The sequence below is a fragment of the Camponotus floridanus genome, unplaced genomic scaffold, assembly GCF_003227725.1.
Source record: "Camponotus floridanus strain SB8 unplaced genomic scaffold, Cflo_v7.5 scaffold127, whole genome shotgun sequence".
NCBI classification, from domain to species: domain Eukaryota; kingdom Metazoa; phylum Arthropoda; class Insecta; order Hymenoptera; family Formicidae; genus Camponotus; species Camponotus floridanus.
In genome coordinates, this window is record NW_020229245.1 from 259,263 (window position 1) to 286,868 (window position 27,606).

The following is a 27,606-nucleotide window of genomic DNA, read 5'->3' on the forward strand; positions in this document are numbered from 1 at the left end:
CATAATTGTTCGCCCCGCGTATGACGCGATCCTCGATCAAAGGCAGTGAAGACCAACGAGAACATTTTACGCCTCCTCTTCTCAAAATTAATATCGTAAAGAATCATATTTTTCTCATAATATCGATATGCAATTTGAACTTTTGATAGAATTATGAGAATATAATCGCGTAAAACAAAAATTCCAAACATTTGATTCCGTATTTACAGGGTGTCAATATATTCCCCAAAAAAGCTCTTGCAGCTTACCTCGAGAGCTTTTCAAAATGCTATAATAAAATATTTTTTTCATCGAGTACTTTTCGAGTTATGAGGCTTGAAATAATCTCTTAATTTTACATAAACCATAAAATATTTAGTAAAATATTCATTTTTCGATTATCTCATTTTAATACTTTTATGTACAAAATAATGAAAGGAATCAATTGGTGTAAAGAAAATACATAATTGTTTCGAAGAAAAAATATGTAATTTGCAATTAACATTTACATATTTTTCTTTTCGGAACAGTTATGCGTTTTCGTCACATCAATTGATTCCTCTCATTATTTTGTACATAAAAGTATTGAGATAAGGTAATCGAAAAATTTACTAGATATTTTATGGTTTATGTAAAAATTAAAAGATTATTTCAAGTCTCATAATTCGAAAAATACTCGATGAAAAGATACTTTATTATAGTGTTTTGGAAAGCTCTCGAGGTTAAGCTATAAGAGCTTTTTTGGGAAGAGATTGCCCTGACACTCTGTATATATTAGATTACACATCGGTATGTAATTCTCTACGTTGTAATTTTGGAAAACGAGTGCGATTTATACATTCGAACGAAGACCGCGATACAACTCGCGGGGGAAAGAGGGGAGGGACAAGTCTAATCAACATTTGTCGTGATATCTATAGCTTAACAATTGTAAATATGTTTCTGCTGGTATTTAATAACGCGATCTTGCTGGCAAGATAGTTATTAAGTTTGTTAACAATTCACATTGTCTCCCGATTGACGATAATCTTAAAATCCCTCTCTAATTACGTTCGTAAGAAAATGATAAAAATATCTGATGAGTGTCCGAAAATATCCATCTGTAGAATATTTGAAAGATTAAAAAGTACAATTAATGTTTTGCATCTTTTTTTGAGACTTTTTTATTACGTTTTTTAAAGTCTAAGTTTTTGAAGTTTAAGAGAGAGATCTATTTTGAAAGAAATAAACCTATATTTAAACCTATATTTCGTCAATAAAGTTATTCAGTAATTTTATGAATTTTTAGGAAATACTTACACTTGTTGAATTGTTAGAAAAATAATATAATTGTCCTAACTGCTAGTTTTACTTCCTTCAAGTTCAATGAAGCATATTATAATTATGCATATTTAATTAATGCTGAAATTTTCAAGAGATAATGGCAAGCGATAAAGGGAGTTGTTTGATCAATGTTTGAATAATGAAATGAAGGATTCATAAATCCAAGTAATTATTACTCCTTGAATGCTCTCTGTAAATTATTCTATATAAAGTTTGAAAGATATGATTTTCAGACATCATTAACATTGATCATCATATTAATGAAAACCTAGTCTACAACATTTCTATGTAAAAATCTAATCTGAACAAGTATAATTTCTCGTCGCGAACGCTGAGAGGGATTTACAAGTCGTCAATGGGCTTGCCTGAGGTCTAAATTCTACTATGCCATGTCTCACTTTGAAATCTAAACCGTGCATATGGCATTTGCATTGAAAAAAAAATTTTCTAAAAAAGATTTTAACAATTTTTCGCCCCACTTCGGAAGCTTATCCGATCTTTTACACGTAAAATGAATCGCGCAATTTACAGTTGCGGTAGTTTTTTTGTCAAAAAGTTGTTTATTTATTCATTTCACACATGACAGATGGCAATGACATCAGCTGTTCTAGATCCGAGATGAAAGAATCCGGCAACCTTGACCAACCGGCAAATCGCACGAAAACGGCAAATCCGATTAGATCCGTACGCGTGTGCTATAGAAACGCCTACACACGTTTTGTGGCTGTGCAATTGTTGCGACGACAAAAATGCACTATTTTTTCGAATTTCACCGCAAGTCCGACGTGGTTATGCAACGTCGACCAATCGCCACTTCTCGTATACCAAAGACTACAAGTTCTATTTTGGCGTTTCATCGCAAATCTAAAAATAAAAAATACACTTTACCAAAAGACTTGCGTCGAGAAAAGAGATTCTTCCAACGGATACAATAATTTAACGATCAGAATTATAATATATTAGATTGGAAATTAATTTTTAAAATATAAATTGAAATGAAAGAGAGAGAAAAAGAGAGAGAGAGAGAGAGAGAGATTAAAAATTTGATTTTCAAAGGTGGTCCTATTTTGCAACTAGGTTCAATAGTTGTTCACGTGCTTTCGCACTCCTTGGAAATCTTTCTGACATAATCGAAAATCGATCCGACGAAAGATTCCCTCGGCATAAAAGGAATATCGTACAATAATACATACGAGTAAAATTAGCGATTACAGTCGTTATCCGGCGAGAAAAAGAAATTGACACAATACAGTTCGCTGCTAAAATACCATAGAAACCCCTGTACTCCTTGGAGGATTAAATAAATACACGTATATTCGCGAGATTTGACCGCGTGCACAAAAAAGAAATACTTATTAATATTATCTTCACTCTCTCCTCCTCTTTTCCTTTTTGATTCCGGCCAAATTCTCCTCGCGGGGAATACGGCTTGACTAGAACGCACTTATCCTTTTCCTTCTTTTTGAAATAATTTTAAGGCAAACTCACTTCTTCTTTCTCGTGCACACCTCCCCATCTCGTTACTTTTTCCTCCTCCGTTCGTTCTCTCTCCTCGATCGATTCTCTTTATTTTCTTCATTAGACGGATTCACGCAAGCACGCACACTTGCGCTCTCAGGTATCTACACGCACGCATACGCACACACATACACGTATATCCACGCATTTAATACGTCACGCGATCACGTTCGTTGTTAATTGTCTCAGGTTGGGGGTGAACTTATGTAAGTTCCCGGCACAGTTCAGAATTTGTTCTTCGCGGAATCGTGCCATTCCGATTCCGCTTCTGTATCCTGCAATCAAAATCGGGGAAGACTTTTAAAGAAAGACTTACATGGACGTGAGAAGGAATTTAAAGGAGTTAGGTTCCCAAGAAAGATGTAAAAAATTAACTTAATTTAAGAAAAAAAATTGGATAAGAATAATTAGAAATTAATAATATAATTGTTAAGGGGTTATGTCTAGTCAGTTTTATTTTTTTAAAATGAAATATTAAAAAATGTAAAAATTCTAACTATTCTCTCGAATACTGTTTTTTAAAAAAAGCAGTGCTATTTGAAGCTAATTTATCTGATATCGAAAATTTGATAAACTATAGTTAATGTATGAAATTGTCTAGCAAATGAACGAAGGAATCGAAAAATTGTTTTGAGACAAAATGGCAGCCATTTGACACAAAGATATTTTTTTCGACTTAAAGATTGTTCATTTCTTATTAACTAAAAAAAAGTATTCATTAAAAAACAAAATCCTTCGTTCACTACTAGGTTTTTATACGTAGAAGAAGCCTGTAAAGTTACAAGCAAATCGGTGTAACGACTTTCGAAATATCTTGTTCACCGACTTTGAAAAAGTGACTTCGAGAAAAACGCGTTTAAGATTTGTGTCAAGTTTACTTCATAGTCGTGTTTAAACGAAATTATAGATTCTGATACTTCATGAAAGATACACTTACTCCCTCAATTTACATCCGATTAATTTGAAACTTTTAGGAAATATTTTCAATATGATATACTTCAAGAAAATATAAAAACATATTGGTTTTTTTTTACTTCTATGACTAGGCATAATCCCTTAAAGGAATTTTTTACTTCTATGACTAGGCATAATCCCTTAAAGGAATTAGGTCCCCAAAAAAGATGTAAAAAATTGGCTTAAATTAAGAAAAAAAATTGGATAAGAATAATCAATTAAGAATTAATAATATAATAATTGTTAAGAGAGAAAAATATTTGCAGTGTAAATTGCTCTTCCGTATTATATGTATTCCGAATAAAATCGAAAAATATATTTCGATTTGTTAGTGTAAAAAATTCTTTGTTAATTTGCGTAAAATTCGAATTAATTCGAATGTAAGTGACGTGGAAACATTGTACGTCGAACGTACAAAAGGCTGTCTGCACGATAGCGATCATTCGCTATATTTAATCTTGGCTTAAGACATCTTGGTGAATTAGCCTCGTAATATTCGGTCATAATATTGATATTCATAGCAGTTGAATTCAACAGCTTGAAACAACATCTTTGACGTTTTAATGGCGCCTTGGTAACGGGGTTTTCGATTTTCCAGAAATAAACACAGCGCGATGGGTTTTCGATTTTCCAGAAATAAACACAGCACGATCTCGAAGCGCACGGCAACGGAAGCGTCCTAAAATGTCGGAGCAATCGACAGACTTACCGGATACAAGTTTCGTTGAGCACACGCCTTGGCGGACGCCAGAGCTAAGATATATACGCAGTGGATAGGCCGACGTAATGGCGTCGCACGGGCCTCTCTCTTAGTTTAGAAGCCCTGGATTACGCCGTAGGCCTCGAGGGTGGACATGATGAGGTAGAGCAACCAGAGGGAGAACAGGAACACGGATGTGACGATCTTGGGTAAAAAAGGTCCACCCAACTCGCCGCCGATCGACTTCATTCGCCTCACCATCAGCACCACGATCACCAGGCAGGCCTCGGTGCAGAATATGGTGACAGAGAAGGCCAGGCTGCGTCATAAAATGTGTCACATGAGTATTGCTGTGGAAAAGCCCTGTACTTGGAATTTTAGAGCGAGAGATGCGATCGCGAGAAAGATCCAACTGCAAAATATTGAACTTTATGATGACTAAAATTATCTTTCTTGAAACAATATTTTTCGAAATTCCTGAAAACCTTGAAAATTAATGCCATTTAATCGACATCTTTGATCGAAATCTCATTATTTATGCTCGAACAAATATCGTACGTCTATTAGATAAATATAAAAATTTACCAGGGGACATTTTCTTTCTATTTTCTTGAGATTTCAAACTCTAGATTTCAGCGAGATTTCTCGCTACGAAGATAAATGGGAAAACTTTTACGCCGCGATGGCAGATTCATTCCCAATTCCGGATCGGCAGCGTCGAAACTTGACTCTCGTTTAAGGTCGATCGACGGATGGGCATTTGCAAGTTCGATAACCACGCACCATGAACTGACAACTTGTCGTTTAAATTTTTTTTTCCGGAAATCGAGAACTGAAATTTACTCTTTGCGAAATTATTTGGATTAATACAGCGCACGCGATGTAACTTAATTTATTAAAATACGAAATACCTCTCGTGCACATCTGTCGTCGATTTTCGCGAAAATTTTATCCGATACAAAGTTAAATCTTGGGAGCGGCAACTCCCGTCGAGATCCTCGTAAAATGGGATTCTAGCTGAATAGAAAATTGCGAAGCAGGGATTCGCAATTGACGACATCTAAACAACGTTATTTTCCAGGCGAAATAACGCCCACGAAATGTTGAACATTCGAATACGGCCATTTTAATGGAGAATTTACGAATTCCAAAGCAGTTCTCTGATCAAAATGGCGTAACATCTATTAATAAGACAGATAAACAACTGATTTTGAATTCTTCCGTCGATACATCATCTCTTAAGGGGTTATGCCTAGTCATAAAAGTAAAAAAACCGATTTTTATGTTTTTATATTTTTTTAAGTATCATATTGAAAAGTTTCCTAAAAGAATTTATAACTTCGTTTAAACACGACAATAAAGCTTTAACTTTGATGTTTTGAGGGCTATCAAGCCAATATATAAAGATTTAAATAAACTAAAATTATATGGACCCGGAATAGATGATTCTGTGTAAATTAAAAAATCTATTTAAATTTTATTTAAACGTAAACTTGACATAAATCTTAAACGTGTTTTTTCGAAATCACTTTTTCAAAGTCGGTGAGCAAGATATTTCGAAAGCCGTTACACCGATTTGCTTAAAACTTTACAGGTTTCTTCTACATATAAAAACCTAGTAGATGAACGAAGGATTTTGTTTTTTAATAACTTTTTTTTATTTAATAAAAAATGAGCATTTTTTAAGTCGAAAAAGAATATCTTTGTGTCAAATGGCTGCCATTTTGTCCCAAAACAATTTTTCGATTAATCCTTCGTTCATCTGCTGGACAATTTCATACATTAACTACAGTTTATGGAATTTTTGATATTAGATGAATTAGCTTCGAATAACATTGTTCACCGCGCAGCGTTTGTTAAAAAATAGTATTTGGGAGAATAATTATAATTTTTACATTTTCTAATATTTTATTTAAATAAAAATATAATAACAACCTTAATATTTGTATTTTTGAATAAAAATTTATTTCTGAAAAGAAAATTATTATACTTTTAAAAAAAAAATTCTCAAACATCATACTTTTTTCGGTCTACTAGGCATGACCCCTTAACGCGGTGCAATGACGGTGACACACGGTTGCAACATCGTCCAAGTTGCTTGTCGTGATGCCTCGATCAAATTTCTTGGGAATAGTTTCACCAACGGTATCGTAAATGAGAAATGACGCTTGGTTATCGAGGACATGTCGCCATTTTGCTCTAATCTGACCTAATATTGTCTCCTCCAACATCATCGTGGATCTTATCCGATTCTATCGTGACGATGCCGAATCGATCGTGTACTGAAAACGTGTCCGCGAAAATTGTCTAGCTTAATTAAACACACACCTCTTAATTAACCCAGAATATATCGCCAGAAATGCTTTAATTTTCTCGAAAAATTTGATATAAAATTGATATTATCTCTAATATTATTATCGATGTTAAAAAGTGTCTCAGCAGCAGCTTTCAATGATTTGGCGATACAGCTTCAGAAATCAGTGAATCATGCTCGGAACTGCTTCTCGGATGCTACAGCGAATCGAGCATTCTTTGGTGATCCTGTAATTGTTTGATCGCTTTACTCACTTGCCGGGTTCGACGAGGAACGGCTCGTTGTGGCAGGCACGATAAATGGCGGCGATACTCCACGCGACGCCGATCCCCAGGAAGACGTTCACCGCGTTACTCCCGGTGACGTTGCCCACGCTCGCGTCGGCGTACTTGTCCTGGCAAGCTGCCACTTTGCTCGCGAACGTATCTGGAATAAATCCGAGTCTTTGTCATTTTAACGAGCAGGGGATATACATCGAGAGAGCACCGGTATAGAGGAACTACCGATACGTAACAAAACGTGACTCTTGTTAAAATATTCTTACGTTCTCTCTAGTGTTATGCATTTATTACGGTACGGAATATTGTACAGCATATTTGTAATATATATATATATAAGTAGAACGATATTTTATCTATTTTAAATAAAATACATAATGTGATTTTCAATATATATTTTTTTAAGGGACCAATCTTTTAAGATCACGTAGAGCTCGACTTTAGACACGAAAAAGTAAAGGAAAATGAAAAAACTAATTGTAAGAAATACTGTCTTGCATATTTCGATTTAAAGATATATTTATTTATAAATTTATCTTTTAAGAGAGAGGGAAAAATAATTGATTTCTTGCATTTTTTAATTTCTTGAGATTTTATAATTTTTTATATAATTATTATATATAATTATTAATAATTATAAGATTTATTAAAATTTCTTGAGATTTGTAAATTGCATTAATAATATAACTCGAGATAGAATGTTGCAGCTTTAGTAGGAAAAAAAAACTAATTCACAGTTCGATATATCGTTATTGTGTTTCAAATGCGCGTAACAATATCGCGTTTTTAAGGCCGACGACCGAGATATTTCGATGACCGAAAAATGTATTGTGCGCATACATCGGTAGCCATTTATTCTCTGAGATTATTTTTTTTCCGTTATCATTTTTTCATCGCTCATTTTTAATGGAATCGTCTATCGACATTTATATATCAGAATTTAGAGATATTTAACAAAAAACCGAGAAAAACATTTCACCCAAGTGTTATATCATTTTTAATATGTTACTTTTATTAATATTATTATTTCATTATTATTATTATTTTATATTACTATTTTATTATTATACAGGGTGTTTCTTAATGAGTGTGAAAAATTTTAGAAGACGATTTTTTGTCGAAAATTAAGAGGATTTTTCATATAAACATATACTCCTACAAAAATTAAGTTTTTATTTTTTCTCAAATTTGGAACAAGCTAAAGAAATGAAATTAGATGAATATTTTCTACTAGTAAAAGTTATTTATTAATATTTTTTGAAATCTCTCATTTTGTTATAAGAAGATGAAACTAGCACTAACTCCCTATTTAATTTTTTATTAGAACTTTTTAATAGGCCGGAATATGATCATCTAAAAATATGTATTAAAAAGTTTGATTTAGAAGCTTTTTTATTTCTTTTATTTTTTCATAAAATTAATAGTTTTCAAGAAAAAAAATAAAATACGTTCTCTTGCACAGCACGATGCTAAATAACAATTCGAATTACGAGAAGTTAAATTTTAAAATAAAAATAAAATTAGAGTAAATGTTGGGAAAATTGGAACAAAAACAAAATTATAAAAACGTAAAAACCTAATTTTTGGAGGAGTTTTATGTGAAAAATCCTCCTTAATTTCCGACAAAGAATCATCTCATCGAAAAAATTTTTCGCACTTATTAAGAAACATCCTATATATTCTCATATTTTACATCCTTCATGCAAATACGTATGTATTATTTTAACTCCGTATAACAGGATAATTCTGAAAAATAGCGTTACAAAAATTTATTCGTAAACGTATTTTCTGAATCGAAGAAAAAAAGGCTTTAAATTAAACTATTAGAGTCCACCGTCAACCTTAACCCAGTGACGCTTTTTATTGCGACTCGCGCGCTTCATTCGCGCTTCGTTCGCGAGATAAAACTACGTTTCATTACGACGTGGGGGTGGATTTATGGGGCGCATTCCGGGGAATCAAAGATCCCCTGGCTCCACCGAGGCAGAACGATTTGCGGCAGAACGATGCTTTGACGCTGGCGCCGAGCACGTGAGAGATTCGATACCAGTTTGCAGTTCGCAGCGGAACAAGTTCGACCCAAAGTGAGTTCCATCGTTATGTGAAGCGACGGGCAAGAAAATCCCGCGTCACGAGATAGATTCGCGAAACGTGGCGTAATAACGCGGGGCAACACGCGCGCGTTTGAAATTCAATTCAAGTCTTCCTCCCGGAATTATGTCCCGGATGCGAGGCTGCGACAGGTGCCTTAAAGTCGCGTTCTGTCCGGAGAAATGAGATTCTCGTATAATTAACGAATAATTGTTCGAGAAGAGATCTTGCATCGCGCATTTATGTATTTTGAGAAAAATTTTTTCCATCGCCTCCGATCGATAAAACTTGGATCTTTCATTATCGCGTTTCCTGTAATTTTTACTTTCCTCTCCGCTTTACGCTACCATTATTCCAGTATACTCTTCGCTTGCTAATTAATCAATCAAATGTAGTGAGCGCGATTGTTTACGCTGAGCTTACGTCGCCGGTATACGCCGTTGATATTTACTACTGGCTGTCGTCACAATAGTATGCTCAATAATTCATCAGCCGTGAATGATAGTCAGTCTTGCGTTAATACAAAGCAATAATTAATTATTGTAACGATTGCTGTGGTAATTGATTAATAAAATTATCACGCTTAGGAGGCTCATTAATTGTCAATCGTAAGCTGAATTTATAACATGTTGCTATGATTAATCACAATCAGTAATTAAGAAAAAAAAGAAAATAGAGATAGGGCTTTATTTGTGAAAACAGTTGATATAAAATGTTGAATATGGAATTTGTACAATTATTTATAACATTATGTTATAATTATGAAATTCTGTGACTTGGAGAGCTACACTTCTTGTCTGTATAAAACGTAGTACTATTGTATTAGTCACATAATTGTACAAAAAATTCGTCGTGTATCTTTTGATTTGATGTATTTAATTTAATGAGTGTAGTGATAATAGTCGTAATAACTTGTGGGATTAATAGCAATTATCACGACGCATGGTGTCGAATATTGCGTGTGATTCTCGGACACCCTGTATAGATGATATTCAGGAAAATTCTCCGTGCTTTTTTTGTCGGCGATGCGCGAAAAGAAGGATCTCGTTGAACCGATCTCAAGCGGTGCTTTGGGAGATCGGAGGTATCCTCCGACATAAATATTGATGAGTTTCTGGGAGAAGAAAGTTACTTGCGGAGTTTCTACGAGGAGAAGAAACACCTAGAGAGAGAGATGGAGAGGAAAAGGAAGAGAAAGAGAGAGAGAGAGAGAAAGAGAGAGTAGTAAAAGGAGAGCACAGCGACTTAAGTAATCTAGCCGGGAAGCCAATACGTCATGCAAATTTTGTCGATATTCGGACGTGATGGCTCAGCTTCCGGGACAGATACAATTTTGAAGCGCATATTCCGTTATGCGATCTACGGAAAGCAAGAGATCACATTTCAACACTACAAAAAAAAATATATATGAAGATACTGATATCGTGAAACAACGATATATTTTGAAAATCAGGCATCAAGATCAAAAGAGAGAGAGACAGAGAGAGTCAATTTTCCTTAAGAAACTCCAGAATGGTTGCACATATGAAAGAACAGGAAAATATTTCCGAAAGAGAAAGAGATAGAGAATAAAAGTGGAAGAAATTGTACGATACAATATATTCTCTACAACAGGGATGTTCATTGAATTTTTTAACTTATGATATATATGTATAACCGTTTCCAACAAAATGCATGCTTTATTTTATACCTCACAACAAGAGAAAAGAAGAAGTGAAAAAGTTATATATCTCATCGATAGAATATATTTACTTTTATACAGGGTGTCCCAGACTTAACGAATCAGCCGTTGACAGCAGATTCCCGAGATCATTTGGGGAGACGAAAATTCTAATAACCAAAATGTTGAGGAAAACTTCATAAAAATGTTCAAACTACTGTCGCATCGAAGACACAATCGCGCTCATTGCAGAATCCTATTTTTTATTTTATATTAATCTCTCTATCGATATCGATATTTTCGCAATCCCCTTGATGCGCTATGTCTTTGAGCACAGGAGAACGTAACGCGATTGGTAATCTTTAATCTTTTGTATCGTCGAAATTACATCTTCCGCAACATTTTGGTATTAAGGTTTTCATTTTCAAATCATCTCAGAAATCTACCATTAACGGCTGTTTCACTAAGTCTGAGACACCCTGTATATATGTACTTTTATTCATAACAAATGCAAAAGTTTCCAAGAGAAAGAACACCGGGGATGCGTCTTTAAAAATGATGAGAGTTAAAACTGCATCAGAGTTAAAGAGATATCTCTTCATAAATTCTTGATGTTAAATTGCAGTAGTTGCATTCACTGCGCATTTATATTTTGTAGACATATTTAGGATAATCAATTTCATAGAAAGCAGCCGTTGTTTTGGATGCAAATTTTGGACGGTAACCTATTGACCCAGAAACTTGAAATGTTACAGCTATCGTAAAGCTTTTAATAGCTTTTGATAACGCCCACTCAAGCGATTTATTAAATGCTTTTGTTTCGTACGAATAGGACTTTATATGAAAATAGTAGGCAAGTACAAAAGTTAGGGGTTAACAATATTACGATTTTAATACACAAATATCGACATTGATCTCTCGTTAAAGATACTTATTCGAGCGTTTCAATAATTATCGGGCAATTAAATGCGCACTTTTGATTTTGGTACAATTAAATGAAATGAAGATATTAAAAACTTCCCTCTAGTGTTTATTTTTTTATAACAATCTTTTAAATTGTCACGTAAAGTTCTTCAAAAATTCGAAAGGAATCACAAGACATGAAATATTTAAGTTGCATCAATGTTTGCAATGCAATGTTACAGAGGCATTGGAAAGAGATATAAATGAAAAATTCCAACAAGATTACAATATATTGGAAGCTCGTAGGATGTTAAAGAAATGCCTTGTCTTTTATATATTGAATTTAATTCCGTCAGACAAAGGTAATGAAGATGCTAAGAGTGTAATAGAAGCCAAAGGACAAATTTCAAAAAAATGCCAATCACTAATTTCAGACTAGACGAGAGTGAAAAGTGTATACCTGGAAAATATTGAAAGAAAATACGAACATTCAAGTAAGCTAATAACCTTATTAACCTTCGATCAGTCATTCGTTATTTCGCGGCCAGGCACGTCTTGGGTCTCTAGAAAAATACAGAAACTTTTCAATATCTGGGCGAGACTTGATCTTATTCTACATATAATGTTACAATTACAATTACAATTAATTATGATTAACACACTCATTATTCATTTAATTTATTTTCGAAAAAAATGTGCATAAAAAAAGTGATGCAAATCTTTTTTATATTTTAAACATCTCCTGTTTGTTAAGATTATCTCTGCACTGTGTGTAACATCATGTGCATACGTGTTTGCAGAAACGTTGCATCAACGCAAATAAATTGCATTACAATGTAAGCTTCCCGAGAAGGGACATTCTAATTTCGCTGCAATTTTACAACGACCTTGCGGCAATATCGAGTGACGTACTTGCAACCTTTCGGCAACGTTTCTGTAACTTTCCCGGGCTATACAGGCGTTTAATCCAAACTTATGGTCGCGCGCATCAAACGTTCCACCCCGTATACGAAAGGACACGGATCGTAGGCGGCCATTGTTCCTGGACTACAAAGACCAGCTGCAATAAATTATCGCTGTTCTCCTGTAATCCCAAAATCCTGTCGCAATATGGCGGACGCCATAAGTGGAATGCGACCAATGTGAGATGTGAAGGTAAACTAACAGGAGAGAGGCATATTAATCGCTCTAATATCGTTCTGTCTATGAATATTGCTCTCTCTTTCTCTCTTTTTCCCCTAATATATTCTATCATTCCCCCCATCTGTTCCAATAAATAATATTTTTTTCTTACAAAACAATATTTATTGCGAACAATGCGAGATAGGATTAATTTTCTTCATCATTCACCGATAATGATCTGTTAATATTCTTTTGATATTTTTTTGTAATAATAAAAAAATGTATCAAGTTATTGCAAAATTACATCGCTGTTTCCATGAAAATAACAATCTCTATTTGATTACAGTTTATATGTAGGTGCTGCGTACATTTACGATGAATATATCATATGCAACAGAAATAAACGTCAAAGTAAACATACAATATAGCGCGGATACTTGCATCGCAATAATTTTAGAACGAGAATTAAGATTTGCTGCGCAAATTGTACAACGAGGAATTTCCGAAAGTCATTCAACTTTCTTACGACATAAATAACGTTTTGACAACAATTAGCAGCGTTCATTTTTATTCATTTTTATTCGAGAGAAGCTTGTCAGAAGGCTATTCATTAGGAAAAAGAATACAAAAAAAAATCGTATAATGTAAATCTATTATATTTCATCCATATTAATTTTCTTCGAGATAATAAAAGCTAGCAAAATTGTGACAAAATAATTAAAATAAATTATATAATAATTATATGAATTATATAATAATTTTAAAATTATTTAAAAAATAGAAGTATTTTAGCAATTATTGTCAAGAACGAGATAGTAACTAGATCATTTAAAATAAATAATATGAACAATTTTTAGTTATAAAATTTACACAACAATCCCATTATTGAAAACATTGAACAATAAATATTACTAAATATCTAACATTATTCGAATTAAATAATTTTATTATAATACTTTTTTGTTCAATTATAGAGCGTTATAAAGAGTATTTGATAAATGTTATTTGCTTTATAATCTGAATAAACTGTGCCAGAAGAAAAAAGAAGAAAATAATTTTGTCAGCAATTTCCTGTAGCTCGCGTTTTGTTTGACACTTACCGGGGATGCTGGTACCAAGGGCGACGAATACCACCGCGGTGACGGAATCCTTAATGCCCAAAGTGCAACCGAAATAAGAGGCAACATCGCCGATTACTGCCGTCACAACACCGATCCCTAGGATGCTGACGATGAAGCATAAGTAACCGCTGGCAATATCTGAAAATTTAACGAAATAATGCTATCTTTATTTTCTCATATTTTAAATCAAACTTGGCTACGCAAACGTAGTGAAAAGTATTCCAAAAATTGGATAATTAGTTAATATATGCAATTATTAATATGCAAAAATACGGAGATAAAAGAATATGGGACAAATTCATTTTACAATATTACACACAGGCTAATTATAAAAAATTGATTGAATTATTAATTGTGAAGATTACTAATATTTATATCTCAGTAAAATAAATATATGAAAATCAACAATGTTGTTTTTGAAGTTTAAAAAAAACATTGTTAAATACAACCAAAGGAATGCTTTAATCATTTTGCATGATACATAATTAAGCTGTGTGCGAATTACAAAATGTGCTGATGCTCTTCGTTTGCATAATACGCCAACGCAAATTACCACATAACCGCACGTTCGAGAGCTCTCAATTAAGCTTCTACGTAATTTTTTCCTCGTGTGTATTTACTCTTGGAAATAATTGAGCTACTTCAGTTTAATCTCATCTAAGTTATTTAAATCACGCATAACGTTAGGCACGTTATAATTCTGTTTTAGCCGCGATTATTTTCGGTGAAATCAACTTTGGCAAGTAATTTATACACACACATATATACACTTAAATATAAATATAGTAAAAATAAACATTTCAAATTATTTTGCGCGTGTGTAGCCAAAAAAAAAGAACAGATCAAAATAATTTAATCGATTCAGTTATGATGTATAAACCTAGTAGAATTTCGATACGGGTTTCGATTTGGCGAAAACAAAAAAGGATGTAACGCCTATCGGTTCCGGTTCCGGTTTGGGTCCCTAGCTTATCCGGAATGTTATTCATCAGTGTCATGCAGAAAAAAAGGTGAGAGGAACAATCTACAAACAAACCCTACTGACATTTTCATCCAGTTCCTCTCTCGGGAGATGGGACAGATAACGGCTGCCATAAAAAAATGATACAACTTTGTAACAATTCGTTATAGAAGATAGTGCAGTTTTAGTGCTAATGCAATTTTTTCAAGGAAATAATCGCAAATGCCGCAACTAGACAATTATACTAATTTTTAACCACCGCTGCAACAGCCAATTTCACAACAGAATCTTATACAAGAAGAGTAATACTAATAATAATAATTCTAAGAATTTTTCTATAGCAACTTCAAAAATAATTAACATACAACGAGATATTATTTTTTTTAAATGCAATCTAAAATTCGAGTACTTCAATCTTTACAATTACCGAATTTAACGTTTTAATATCGAATAAATATAAAGCTCTAAGTGATAATAATAAAACGCTCCCATTTCTATAGAAATAATTGAAAAACAAAATCTTGAAATACAAACATTGTTAAATCCACATTAATACATAATGGAAGACTTTATTTTATAACTTCATTCAGAATTTAATTTTAATACATACATTTTAATTTTAATCCATAAACGATAAAAAATAGTAATCTCAAATAAACTGATTATTTTAATATCTTGAAAAGACAACTCGAAATATATATTACACTTTTCACGGCTCATAAATCCAAAAATATTATTTAATAATAATTATTTATAATTATAATAATTATATTTACAATTTTATAATTTTATTTATAATAATAATTATTTATTTAATAATAATAATAATAATTAATTTCTACTTTTTATTATAATAATAATTTATATAATAAATTTTATTTATTTATTTTTAGCTTAGAACGTACGTGATGTATTGAAATTTGTGTTTATTTTTTTGATGGACTTTGGTTCTCACGCAAATCATAGGAGGACGGGTGGTGCACCTTGCTTTACGGAAAGTTATCGAGCTCACCGTGTTTTTACGGAGCTTGCTCGTGCGGAAAACAACGGACGATGGCTGATGGATCCACGCTTCGCGTGGAAAGTTGTCAACCCGTCCAGAACTGTATAACTAAATCAGTTACACGGTACAGGGACGTCGACCTATTATTCTCAACACACGTTACTTCGAACCAAATTTCACCTGCACCAAAAATCTCTCCACACGTGTCTCTCTAATGCACATTTACCTTAAATTTCATGGAAAATCTGGCAGATAAATATTTGTCACAACTTTACCTATAAATTCAAATTTCAATACATTGTACGTCTTCGAAACTAATGAAGATAAACAAATAAAGTTCGAGAAATTAATAAAGTCGATAAGACCTCAAACTTTGCTACCGCCGAAGCATCGAATTGAGATTTATGGCATTTCCTCTCTTTGTATGCGTGCATATGTATGTGTATGACACAACAAGAGAAAATTATTATTAGAAATCTTTATGGGAAGGCACGGTTTACGGTGGATGCAGGCGTAAATATAGCTAAAGACTCTGTAAACACGCGGTTAGTTTTACTGTTAACATGTGGCCGATATATATTATCGCAGCACGCTTGCCGTAATTTCTCGCTAACTCGACTGATTTAAATATGTTTCACGGCCTTTTTCAAGCAAAAATCTTATTGATGACGTTATGTATTATCGAAAAATTAACAGACTCTCGAAAACTTGCTCAAAGGACCGAATGTAACTCCATAAATTTAAATATCGAGAAATATTGAAGTCAGTTTTAATATAAATCTAACAGTAGTGTAGCACTAGTTTATATAATATAAAATAAAATTTTAAGGAAAATTATTATATATCTATAAAAAATAAATATACTTTATATTTTAATAATCGTTTGCTTAATGCAGATGTCATTTTTAATTTCTACTTTTTATTTTAGGCTACATTTTTCGGTGTTTACATTTATTTCCTTCATTTTATTTATTGTTTTTACTATTTTATTATTAATTAATAATTCTACAGAAAAGAATTATATTTACACATTTATATTTTACAATATTACATTTTATATTTTATTTATTTTTATTTATTTTTTGATATTGAGGCAAAACTGTTCTATTTATTTTCGCAAGTTGGCAAATATAATTACTATTTAATTAAAAATTACACTAAAAATATGACGTTATCTTAAATAATAACAAAAAATTTCTCATAAAGGGAGTTTATTGATTTTTTTACTGAAGCAAACGTACCATTTCCGCCTCAACAAATCTATCAATATCTAACGCTTATTGGGAAAAACTTATTTAGTATCTTGAATCCACCGTACAGAGCCCGAAACAGCTATTGTCGTAAATTTTGCGAACGAAAATTACTTTGGAAAAGAGTATGCGGGTACAGGTCGCCATAAATCACGCGAAAATTTCGTGGAAAAGCGGAGAACGACTCGCGTGTGTATCTTGCATGTATGTCGTGCATTTATCTCTGTAGAAGTATATGTGTGTATTCATGGGATTTTCTAACATTTTCAAAAAGCCGCGAAACTGAAATATTAGCGCACACGTATGTATAAAATTCGCATATTACGTGTTTCGAAATTCGAGTCTCGCGTCTTCAAATTTTACCAGCCAATTTCCTTTACATCATCACTAAAAAATCTTTCTTTGAATGCAATTAAAATAAAATATAATTATAATCTTTTTAAAATCAAGCAAAAAGCAGTTGCATAATTTTAGAATTTGGGTGATTTGAAAATTATGAGGGTAGATAAAATATTTCGATTTTTAAGTGAAACAATTGGAAAAAATAAAATTATTATTTCCAATCGCAGAAAAAACTCTTTCGTCACGTTCTTTATTTATTTCCTCTATTCAATTAATTTTTCAATTGCAATTTTTCGATTTTATTTGGAAAATCGGAATGTCTTTATTTATTCTACCTTAGGTCTCTTTACCTTTTTTAACAAAAAGAAGCTAAGAAAGTTTCTTATTTTGACAACTTTTGGCTATCCAAGCTTTCTTTCTCGCGAAAAGTAGGGCGAGAAGGATTGGAATAAATGCAGGTTTGCATCTAGTAACGAAGCGTTGATTTATAAGAACGACGAGAGGGAGGAAAGAAGAGAAGAATAAACAGGGTGAAACTACGCTGCTCGATACAGTAGTTTCCAGAGCTCTTGCCAGTTCAGCAGGCTTTCGCGATTGTGCTCGCTGAAATAAAACACATCTTCCCCTCATCCCTTTATCCCCTCCCCGCCATCTTTCCTCGTTTTCTTCCACCCGATGGAAGCAGTGTCGTGACTAAAGGGTGCGGACAAACCCTTTCGTTGCTTAAAAAAAAAAGAGAAAACAAAGGGAAAGTCGGAAATTAAAGAAAAGTCGAATTAAACGAAACTGAGAAGCGAAAAAGCGCTTGGGGAAAATCCAAGAAAAATTTATGAAATAAAATGACAGGAACAGTAAGAATTGTCTTTCATGCTCCTTACAAACTAAAAGAGAAGAAACTATAATAGCTTTTTCGCTTTAAGTTGATACATTTTTCTCCTCAAGTATTTATGTATTCATAAAAAAATTTCAGTATTAAAAAATTTAATCGTTAAAATAAATTATTAAAAAGCCTATGTGCGTGTCTGGGGAGGAGTACATTAATTTTAAAATTGTAATTACTTCTTGAAGAAGATATACATTAAATTGTGTGTTAAATTATTAATCTATAAAACAATTTCTAATTAATTTTTTTTATACAAGGAGAGAGATATTCAGAAAGTCGGATCAAAGTCCGGATGTGAAAGGCGAGATTCAGTGCCCCTCCCTTTTCGTCTTGCAGATTGCACCATCATAAACGCCGGTGAGATGCGTTTCGATCAAAATTCACTTTACCTTCCATCGCGTCAAAGTCGATTGCAATTTTGTGTCTGTCAACGTCGTTTTCACGTAAGATTGCGGCCACCATTCGCATTTGCGAGCAAATTATTACCTCGGGGGCAAGCTAAAAACATCTTTTCGCATCGCGTAACGTTTATCGATTTTATAAAACTGCTTAGCGATAGCGAACACGTACTTCACTGCCATCAATTTTGCCATAAAGCATCGCAATAATAAATTTATATATATATATATATATATATATATATATATATTACATTGATAAATTATTAAGTTTATTATATAAATTATATACATTTATTACAGTCATAAATTTATTATATATGTATAATATTATATATTATTTATATACATATGTAATAAATTTCCTGAGAATCTCTTTTTCATAGATAATAAATAAGATATGCAATAAAAAAATACACACAAGTATTTCCAAAATACATTATCAAATTTCAAAAGAATATTTTATTTCGCAAAAAATGGGAGAAAACCTCCCTTTTTTCATATCTGCATACGTCTTCATTTTATTCCAACTATGAATAGAAACTGCTCTAAAGCTTGATTTATTTTAGAAATAAATCTCTTCAAGTCTAACAATTTAATAACTAATAGAATTAAACAATTATTATTCTTTTATAAAATATGTGCTGATACGAATGCAGGAGAGATTGCCACTCACCGGTAGGCGGAACAAAGGCGAAGAGAACCTTCCAGAAGATGGTAAGCGAATGCATGAGATAATCCATCAACGATGGTGAAGAGGGCTGACCACCCTCCTCGCCTTCGTCGCCCCCGCTGACGGTCATCGCTTCCGTAAATTGTTCCTTCCAAGAGCTTGTGCCTGGAAATGTATTTTAAAATTCAAATATAAAACAAGAAGAAAAAGATAATGACAGATTAGATGATATTTTTATAAATAATTATTGATTTCTAGCTTAAGATTTTATATCTTTATAAATATTTTATAAAAGGATTAATTAATTCTTGAAATAATGAAACAATATTTGAAAAATTAATTAAATTAAAAAATATATTGGAAAATTGCTTAGTAAACGAAAACTTCTGCTTATTATTATTAAACGCATAAATCAATAAAGGAAATACATTTTTTTTCTCAGAAAAGACAATTCTGATAAAATGTGTAAATTAAAATTTATTATGTATATATTCGCGTATCTACTTAAACCTACAAGTATATCGAACAAGTGCATAAAGCGTTTTATCGAAGGCAACAGTCGAAAATGCTTTGAGCGATTCCACTTCACAAGGTGAATGAAGGCAGAAAATGCAGAAAGGAAAATCGAACAAAGAAAAGCGCAGTATAATAGAGCAATACGATATTTTCCGCGTCCCCAGTCGACTTCATTTTCACACACACACACACACACACACACACACACAGATATTAACAATTTCACTTCGTTCGATTTGTTATATTTAGACATACATCCGAAACATTTTTACTTGAATATTTTATCTGAACGTATGAATAATTATTTATTTATATTTGTACTCTTGCATTTATTCAAATATTGAGAAAGATTTAGACGTGTAACAATTGTTGAAATTTCTTGTTTGTGTATTTGCTATATTTTAATTATTTTTTTCTTCCTTTTCTTTGAACGGTTCGTCGATGTTTATAATTTTTTGTCGTAAAATTACGATATACAAGCAATTTGTTTTGCCGACGACAAATCAATTTTTTCATATAATACGAAAAACTATTTTTTTCAAATAATTTCTTCAAATAATTAAATAAAAAAAAATTCTATAAGGATGATTTAAAGAAGATGAGAATGAGAGAAAAGATTTCATTTTCAAGAGAATGAAGCAGAGAAAGGAGAGATATTTTAAAAATCGTGATAGGAAACGTTGTCACGTGCGATTTCTCGATTCTTTCGCCGATGAGAAGCTTCCCGGAGATGTCTTCAAGGAACGAAAAGCGCACGGAACAGTTTCCCTAACACGAAGAAGAGGAGAACCTCCGGAATAGCGCAAGAGGAGGAAATGAACAAAGCAGACTTCTTGCTGCAACTGATAGCTGCAGAGAGATTCGTGCTATTGTCTTCTGTGTTGGGAGTCGATAACGAAAGCGAATCCGACACAGGGTGTCATTTTCGAGGCTTCCATTGGAAATTTACGGTATTCATAGTACGAGAGGGGTGACAACGAGATCTTGTTCGCGAGGGATTTTATTCCGTGTTGTTGATTGCGAAAGATGGCAGAAATTATTTAAATTACTAAAAAAATTAATTAAATTACGATTATTGCAATTTATTTATTCATGCTTATTTCAATTCTTCAACGATCTTATTCACAAATTAATTAACAATTTCTTAAATTTCTTAATCATTTCTAATTTCTTCTTCTAGCAAAGCATGAAACGTGAAAGGAACGATCGCCTTACGATACAGGCCCGCGCGTATTTTGCAATTTATTATTAAATTTTTCAAGTTACCGTTTCAGCCCGCACGCGCGTCTAGGACGACGTGGAATGGAAAAAAAATGGCATGTAATATGAAGTAATGCGAAAAGTGAAGTACGACGGGACATGAAACGGCCGCATAGCGTGGGTGCGGTAAAAGGGGATGCGCGCGGAGGATGCAGCAAATGCAGAAACGTGAGAATCATGCATATGGCGTCCGGGGAGTCTTGAATTTCACGAGCCCCCCCCTTCCCCCACCCCCATCCCCCGCGCATAACGCGCCGCATTCCTGGGGGTTGCATTTCTGAAGAGCTCCAATCTAGATGTTCGCGAGTCCCGCGATGCGCATTTTATCCTCCATCGGGAAAGGTTAGGTTTAAGCTCGCTTAGATGCCTCTGTACCGTTCAATAATAAATTTACGACAGTTGGTGAGAAAAAAAGAGAGACAGAGAGAGAGAGAATCCCTCGACGACGTGAAAGATTTCATGCGTTTTATACAGCTATATAAACTTTTCCTCTCATAAACGAGAACGCTACAAGTTGAAAGGATTTTTCCTGCGGGAGGACAGAGACGTTTGAAAAAGGAAGAGGATTCTAAAAAATTAAAATTACAGACTTTTATTTATTGCCTCGACGAATACAATTCGTAATCTTGTAGGATAAAGTTTCCCTTTAACTTTATCTACGGCGCTGTAAAAATGAAATGTGCTTTGCGTTCACGGTTTAAATGTTTAAATTTGATCCATTCGAATTGAAAACAGACTTTTTCCCTCGCTCCTTCTCCAAATAAGTGGCTAATGCTCTCTACGGAATCTTCCGTATTTTATACCGGTTGTATCTCGAGAGAAAGATTTAAGGTAGAGACTCACCGAGTATTATGGAGGCGTTTGCTCGCTGGACGAGCTTATCCACTGTATTCTTGAACTCTTTGGATTCTTTGATCCTGATCTGAGCCCGGGATACCTCGCCCAGCCGCGGTCTGCCCAGCAACGCCATTTTCTCCTCCTCCGTCCTCTCCTCCGGCTGTTTCATCTCGGCCGCCGCCGCGATTCCTGCCTCCGCTGAAACCAGAAAATCGCGTCTTGCTGCTTCAATGATGCTAGCACATGTTTCGCGGCAACGTGAGTCGAGAGCCGGCTTGTGATCAGACAGGGAACAGCGCACGAATCAGTTTCCGTTATCCTTAAGGAATCAAATAAATAAGGGGATCGTCGAGAATTTTTTTAGGAAATTCAATATAAGAATTTTCATATCTAAATGTGTGTAGAAATATTCATAGTTTTATAAATTAAATTATCAGAAGTGTAATAAATTTTTAACGCAAGTTATATAGAAATTAATGTTTAATATTTTTAAAAATTACCTTCTTAATTTCTATTCTATTAATTTCTATTTTAGATGTATTAATTTCTACTAATTATTTTAGTTTCTTCTAATTTCTATTTTATTAATTTTTATTAATAAAATAGAAATTAGTAGATTTTTAAAAATTTTTATTAATATTTTATTAATTTTTATTAATTTCATTTTTCGCGTTTATATTTTTTAATAAAATATATAATTATGATTATCAAAAGCTTAGCAAAATTTATGGTACCTATTAATGTTCAAAGACACGGTGGGAGGGTTGATCCTATGAAAACACTTAAATATTGATTGATTGATTGATTGATTGATCCTTCTCGTGTAAATAGGCTTTAAGCGCGGCGACAAACGCGACAAAGTTCGCATTCTCGCATGGACACGGCTTTATTATCGATTGATCTCATGAATTATAGTCGCGAGCCTCTCTTAGGCTAATTCTGTGCTCTCGTCTGACCACATCGCCGACTCGTGCTACTTGCACCGACGCTCTTCTACTGGCGCACAGTGTGAAGAAGTAAGTCAATATGCATGGGAAAACAAGAGAATATTCTACGTGGCCTCAAATATAGGTTACAGATGTTCTGAATATTATTAATTAACTTCGTTACTTTTCTTACTACGCAATTTCGACGAAAGGACTAACTTTCCGCTTAACTTAAGCAAAAAATGGAAATGTCATCTACATTTGTAATGATTAAAAGGTTCTTAGCATGTGAAGCATGTGAAGTACTAAATTCTCGAATGTCGTTTAATAATAAAAATTTTGACAATGCATTACTGCGCGTGGAATTTATGCAAAAAATAAATCCGCTACGGTGCCAATGCATAAATAATACTTCGCGGCCGCATTTATCTCCGCCATCGAGGGATGATCGATATTTTGCGACGGGTATTTCGACCAATGACGAATGACGCACTCGTTGTTGTTGTCTCCTGTCCATACCCGTGATAGTACTTCATCATAAGGAAAAGGAAAAAAAAGTAAATCCGCAGATGTAGATCCGGACGTTTCGAAATAAAAGAAAATAGCCCGGTAGAGAAAGAGGGACAGAGATAAAGGATATTATCATCGCGTAAAGTTTTCATTAAAATCCACTCAACAAATTCCAGCGCGTATATTCCATATATTCATCGATACGTGATCATACATATCGATTTTAAAAATCGCTTTTAAAAATATAATCTAGATTAGTTTTTTATTTTTTGTTCGTTTCATCGAAAAAATCTAAGTAGATAACGAGCGAATTTCTGAATTGATGGGTTACGTTTCAAACATTTCTACCAGCGAGAAAATGATCCTTTATAGATGTCCTTTTACCGGAGATGCTTCGCGTGAAAGAATCGGCGAGAAAATTTCTCGTTTTCTTCCTTCGAGGTAATTCCCGCTATTTTCCTGGTGAATCGAGAAAACGATATTGAGTATGGAATTTCGTGATTTGTGACTTACTTCATACTTGAACTGTCGCTTTGCAGTCCCAATTCTGGTCTTGTTCATCCCGAAACCTTGTACAATATATAAAATAGAATTTCGCGCGTTTCTTTCGTCTCAAATCCCTGATAAAATCCCTGATAAAATCAATGATTTATTCTTGTACTCTTGCTTTCTCACTGACTTGCCATCATGCCATTACAAGAAATGGCTTTCATGATGCAATGATTGGCAACAGTATGTGGGATATTATACATAATTTACGTAAAGGAATATATTTAAATATTTCTAAATATGTAGAAAATTTTTTTAATTTTTTCAAATATTTAGAAATATTTAGATATATATTTTTTATGAATATATTTTTTATTCAATTTGTATGTTTTTAAATATATATATTCCAGAAAAGAATATATAGAAAAAAGAAAGATTTTTCTAAAAATATACTAACACAAACACACACAATTTTATTGTCATTATATAAATTAGAAACGTATATGTGTGTCTAAATATTATGTTTAATACAATAAAGAATACGTTATGTATATTTAATATAAAAAATAAAATTAATTTGAAATAAAATATAAATAAAATAAATTTTAAATAAATAATAACTAAATAAAATAAATCATAATAAATAATAAATAATATTAAATAACATATTGGAAATTCAAATATTGATATTAAGATAATAAAATATAAATATTAAGATATTAAAAATGTCCCAACTTATTTTTAATTAAATTAAAAGAGGGATTAAAATATTATTTAATTAATATAAGTTTTCAGGACGAAAAAGCAATTATCCATCAAATTCGCGTTCAAAGAAATATATACAATGCTTCGTTTATCAAAATTCACTCTTGCCGAGATTCTCGCGGGATTACGTTGTCATTTTTCAGTCGCTTCCACGTCGAATCCTCATCTCTGAAAACATCCCTTCGTGGGCAGATATAAATTTGTTTACTTTGGCTTTCGCCCTGTTCTCGTGTTACCTTCTAAAAGCTTCTTATCCCTCCGAAAGCTCATATCTCGACCGAAGCTCAGTCGAGTTGGCTTTCCGCGCTGGCGAATTCAATTTCGCTCGATTTTTCCCGGACTTTAAATCGATGTATCCTGCATTATTTCCGTAACACTATAAAGTTCACATTCTGCCTAACATTTTGAATCACTATCCTCTCTTCCCGACGCAATTATAATATTAAATACAATAATATCGTCTTTTCTTATAATCATAAAAAATATTTACGTCCACCGAGATTTCAAATTTTTCTTTGCAAACAAAAGACAAATTTATTATAATAAAATTATATCTTTCGCTACAGATAACATTAGTGGATTTTATTTATCAAAAATATGAAGTAAAATGATAAACAAAAATCATTTGTACAACAATCATGAAGTAATAGAATAATAATATAATTGAATCGTCGATTATCATGCTCGGTAACTCGATCAGACAAATGCAATAATGTATAATAATAATAATAAAACTTTGCGATTTTGCGATATCGCGTTTCTCCATTTCGTGAAGTTTATCAGAATTTAACGTACATAAAAAAATGTCGGTTAAGTTATAAAAAAATCATTTTTTTATAGCTCTATTCCCGAGGGAAACTCAAACTCGAGGCTCATTAAAAAGGCGTATGAAAGAAATGAAAGAATACGATTTATCGGCGAGTTTAGGAGGGGAAGGGGGAAAGAGGGGATCTGGGATGAGAGATTAGTAATGGCGAATCATTTCTGACCCAAACGGGAATAAAATCGATAAACGATCCTGGCCGATGAACGCCAGATGCAGCCAGGGCGCAGATTTATCGCCTTTGAAATCCATCTTTTATCGGAAAAGCGGTAGGTATAAACTCGGAAAATTCGCCTCAGAAGTTATCCTACGTTTTGCGAACTTCTCCCGGCGCCTTTTTCCGGCATTGCTACGCTTTTCTCAATTGAATATAACGATGCATCGCGATGCATTTCTGACTAAATCGTACACAGAGTTTATGTACATCTATTTTGACTTTTAGTAAAATTTATTTTAGTAAAATTTATTTATTTATTTATTTAATAATCATTTGTGATTTTTTGCACCTGCAAAAGCTTGAAAAAGTGGCAAAAAGATCTTTTCTTCTCCAAATATTTTTAAAACTTTACGAATATTAATTATTCAGAACGGAATTTAATAAAAAAACAGAATTTTTCCCTGTTTTTTTATTAAATCATTAAAAATAAGATAAAGCTGAAGGATGAAAATTTTTTTTAATAAAGCAAAAATGTTTTTGTTAATTAAACTTCTTTATTAAATTCGGGATATGATAAAATTATATTTGTTTCATATTGTATGACATAATTTGCTTTTTATTTGGGACACTTTGGATTACTTTCATTCGAGTAATTTGGGCCGAATAATCTTTGAGCAAGAGAAAATGTATATTTGCACACCAGGTAGAATTATTCTATCTTCCTACATTGGATTTTACTGCAATCGGGAAATTTCTAGCGGAACTGGGACACGGTGATTGAATACGAGCAACGATAACTAATATGACTATGGAGCGTTTCCATCAAAATACTTTAGACTCAATTGGTATCGGTAAGTCGGAAATACATCGGTGGTATAAAACCGCTTTCTTCCGCAACCTACGAACGGTAGTGGAATTTTTACGACCGACCCTCAATCAGGACGTGATCGAGAGATTATCGGAAAATATAAGAAATTTGGTAAGGAAGGGTAGGAAAGACCGGAGATTTTCAGTATAGACAATCGGTATTAGAGGATCATCTCCCGACTTCCGAGGAATCTCCGCAAGTGGAGCAAAAAATGCTTAATTTGAGAGAATCAGATTTTTTTTCTTTAATAAAAATAAGAGAAAACTCTTGTAAATTTACTGCTCTAATGTGATTTTATAATTTAAAAAAATTAAACTTATAATTTATAAAAATTATATAATAAATATATAATTATATAATTTTATTATTATATTATTATTTTTATTTATTTTTATATAATAAATAAATTATATAATAAATTATTTAATAAAAAATTATACTTATAATTTATAATTTTAAAAAATGCACTCTAAATTTACAATTATATTGTACATAATTTGGAAAAAGAAAAAAAAATGTGCACATTGCTGTATCGGAAAAGGCGAGGATTTGGGAAATTTGTAGAGCGTAATCTTTAACCGGGTAACGTTCGGCACGTATATAGGTTGATGTAGCGGTCGAAATTACTCCTGATACTGCCAGGGAGCAAGAGTAAAGTGGATCGGCTGTGGAATGGATGGGGTTAGGAATGAGAGTGGTTAATGCGCGAGCGAACTTATCATGGATCACTCGGACGGCTGCTGCAACCGAGGAATGAGAATTTGCTCCAGAATCGGGAAAATTTTCAGGCGAGAAAAACGCGCGCGCGGACACAAAATTTTAATTTCGATTTTTGTTTAACGAATAATATATATGCCAACATAAAGTACTAACAAAATAGAAAGAAAATCCATTAAAGAAATGTGCATGTGATTAGCTTCGTAAAAAAATCATTATCTTACAATTAGAAAAGCCATTTCTCTTTTTTTATTGCGCGCCTTTT

The 27,606-nt window shown here is 32.9% G+C and overlaps 1 protein-coding gene across 3 annotated transcripts in view; it reads right to left on the reverse strand.

Moving 5' to 3' along the window:
• Window positions 1-654: 654 nt before the first annotated feature.
• The window catches only part of LOC105249726 (sodium/calcium exchanger 2), a 66,969-nt gene continuing 40,017 nt past the window's right edge, over window positions 655-27,606 (reverse strand). Inside the window, exons 4-10 of one of the 3 annotated variants that reach the window (XM_011255401.3) lie at window positions 22,093-22,284; window positions 19,477-19,638; window positions 13,943-14,101; window positions 7,043-7,214; window positions 4,484-4,793; window positions 2,791-3,095; window positions 656-2,166 (exon numbers count right to left, since the gene is read on the reverse strand). In XM_011255401.3, coding sequence (XP_011253703.1) covers window positions 4,589-4,793; window positions 7,043-7,214; window positions 13,943-14,101; window positions 19,477-19,638; window positions 22,093-22,284 — 890 coding nt within the window. In that variant the 3' untranslated portion in view covers window positions 656-2,166; window positions 2,791-3,095; window positions 4,484-4,588. Of the gene's footprint in view, window positions 3,096-4,483; window positions 4,794-7,042; window positions 7,215-13,942; window positions 14,102-19,476; window positions 19,639-22,092; window positions 22,285-27,606 lie in introns of all 3 variants that reach the window. The other 2 variants (XM_011255400.3, XM_011255402.3) reach the window with 2 other exon arrangements.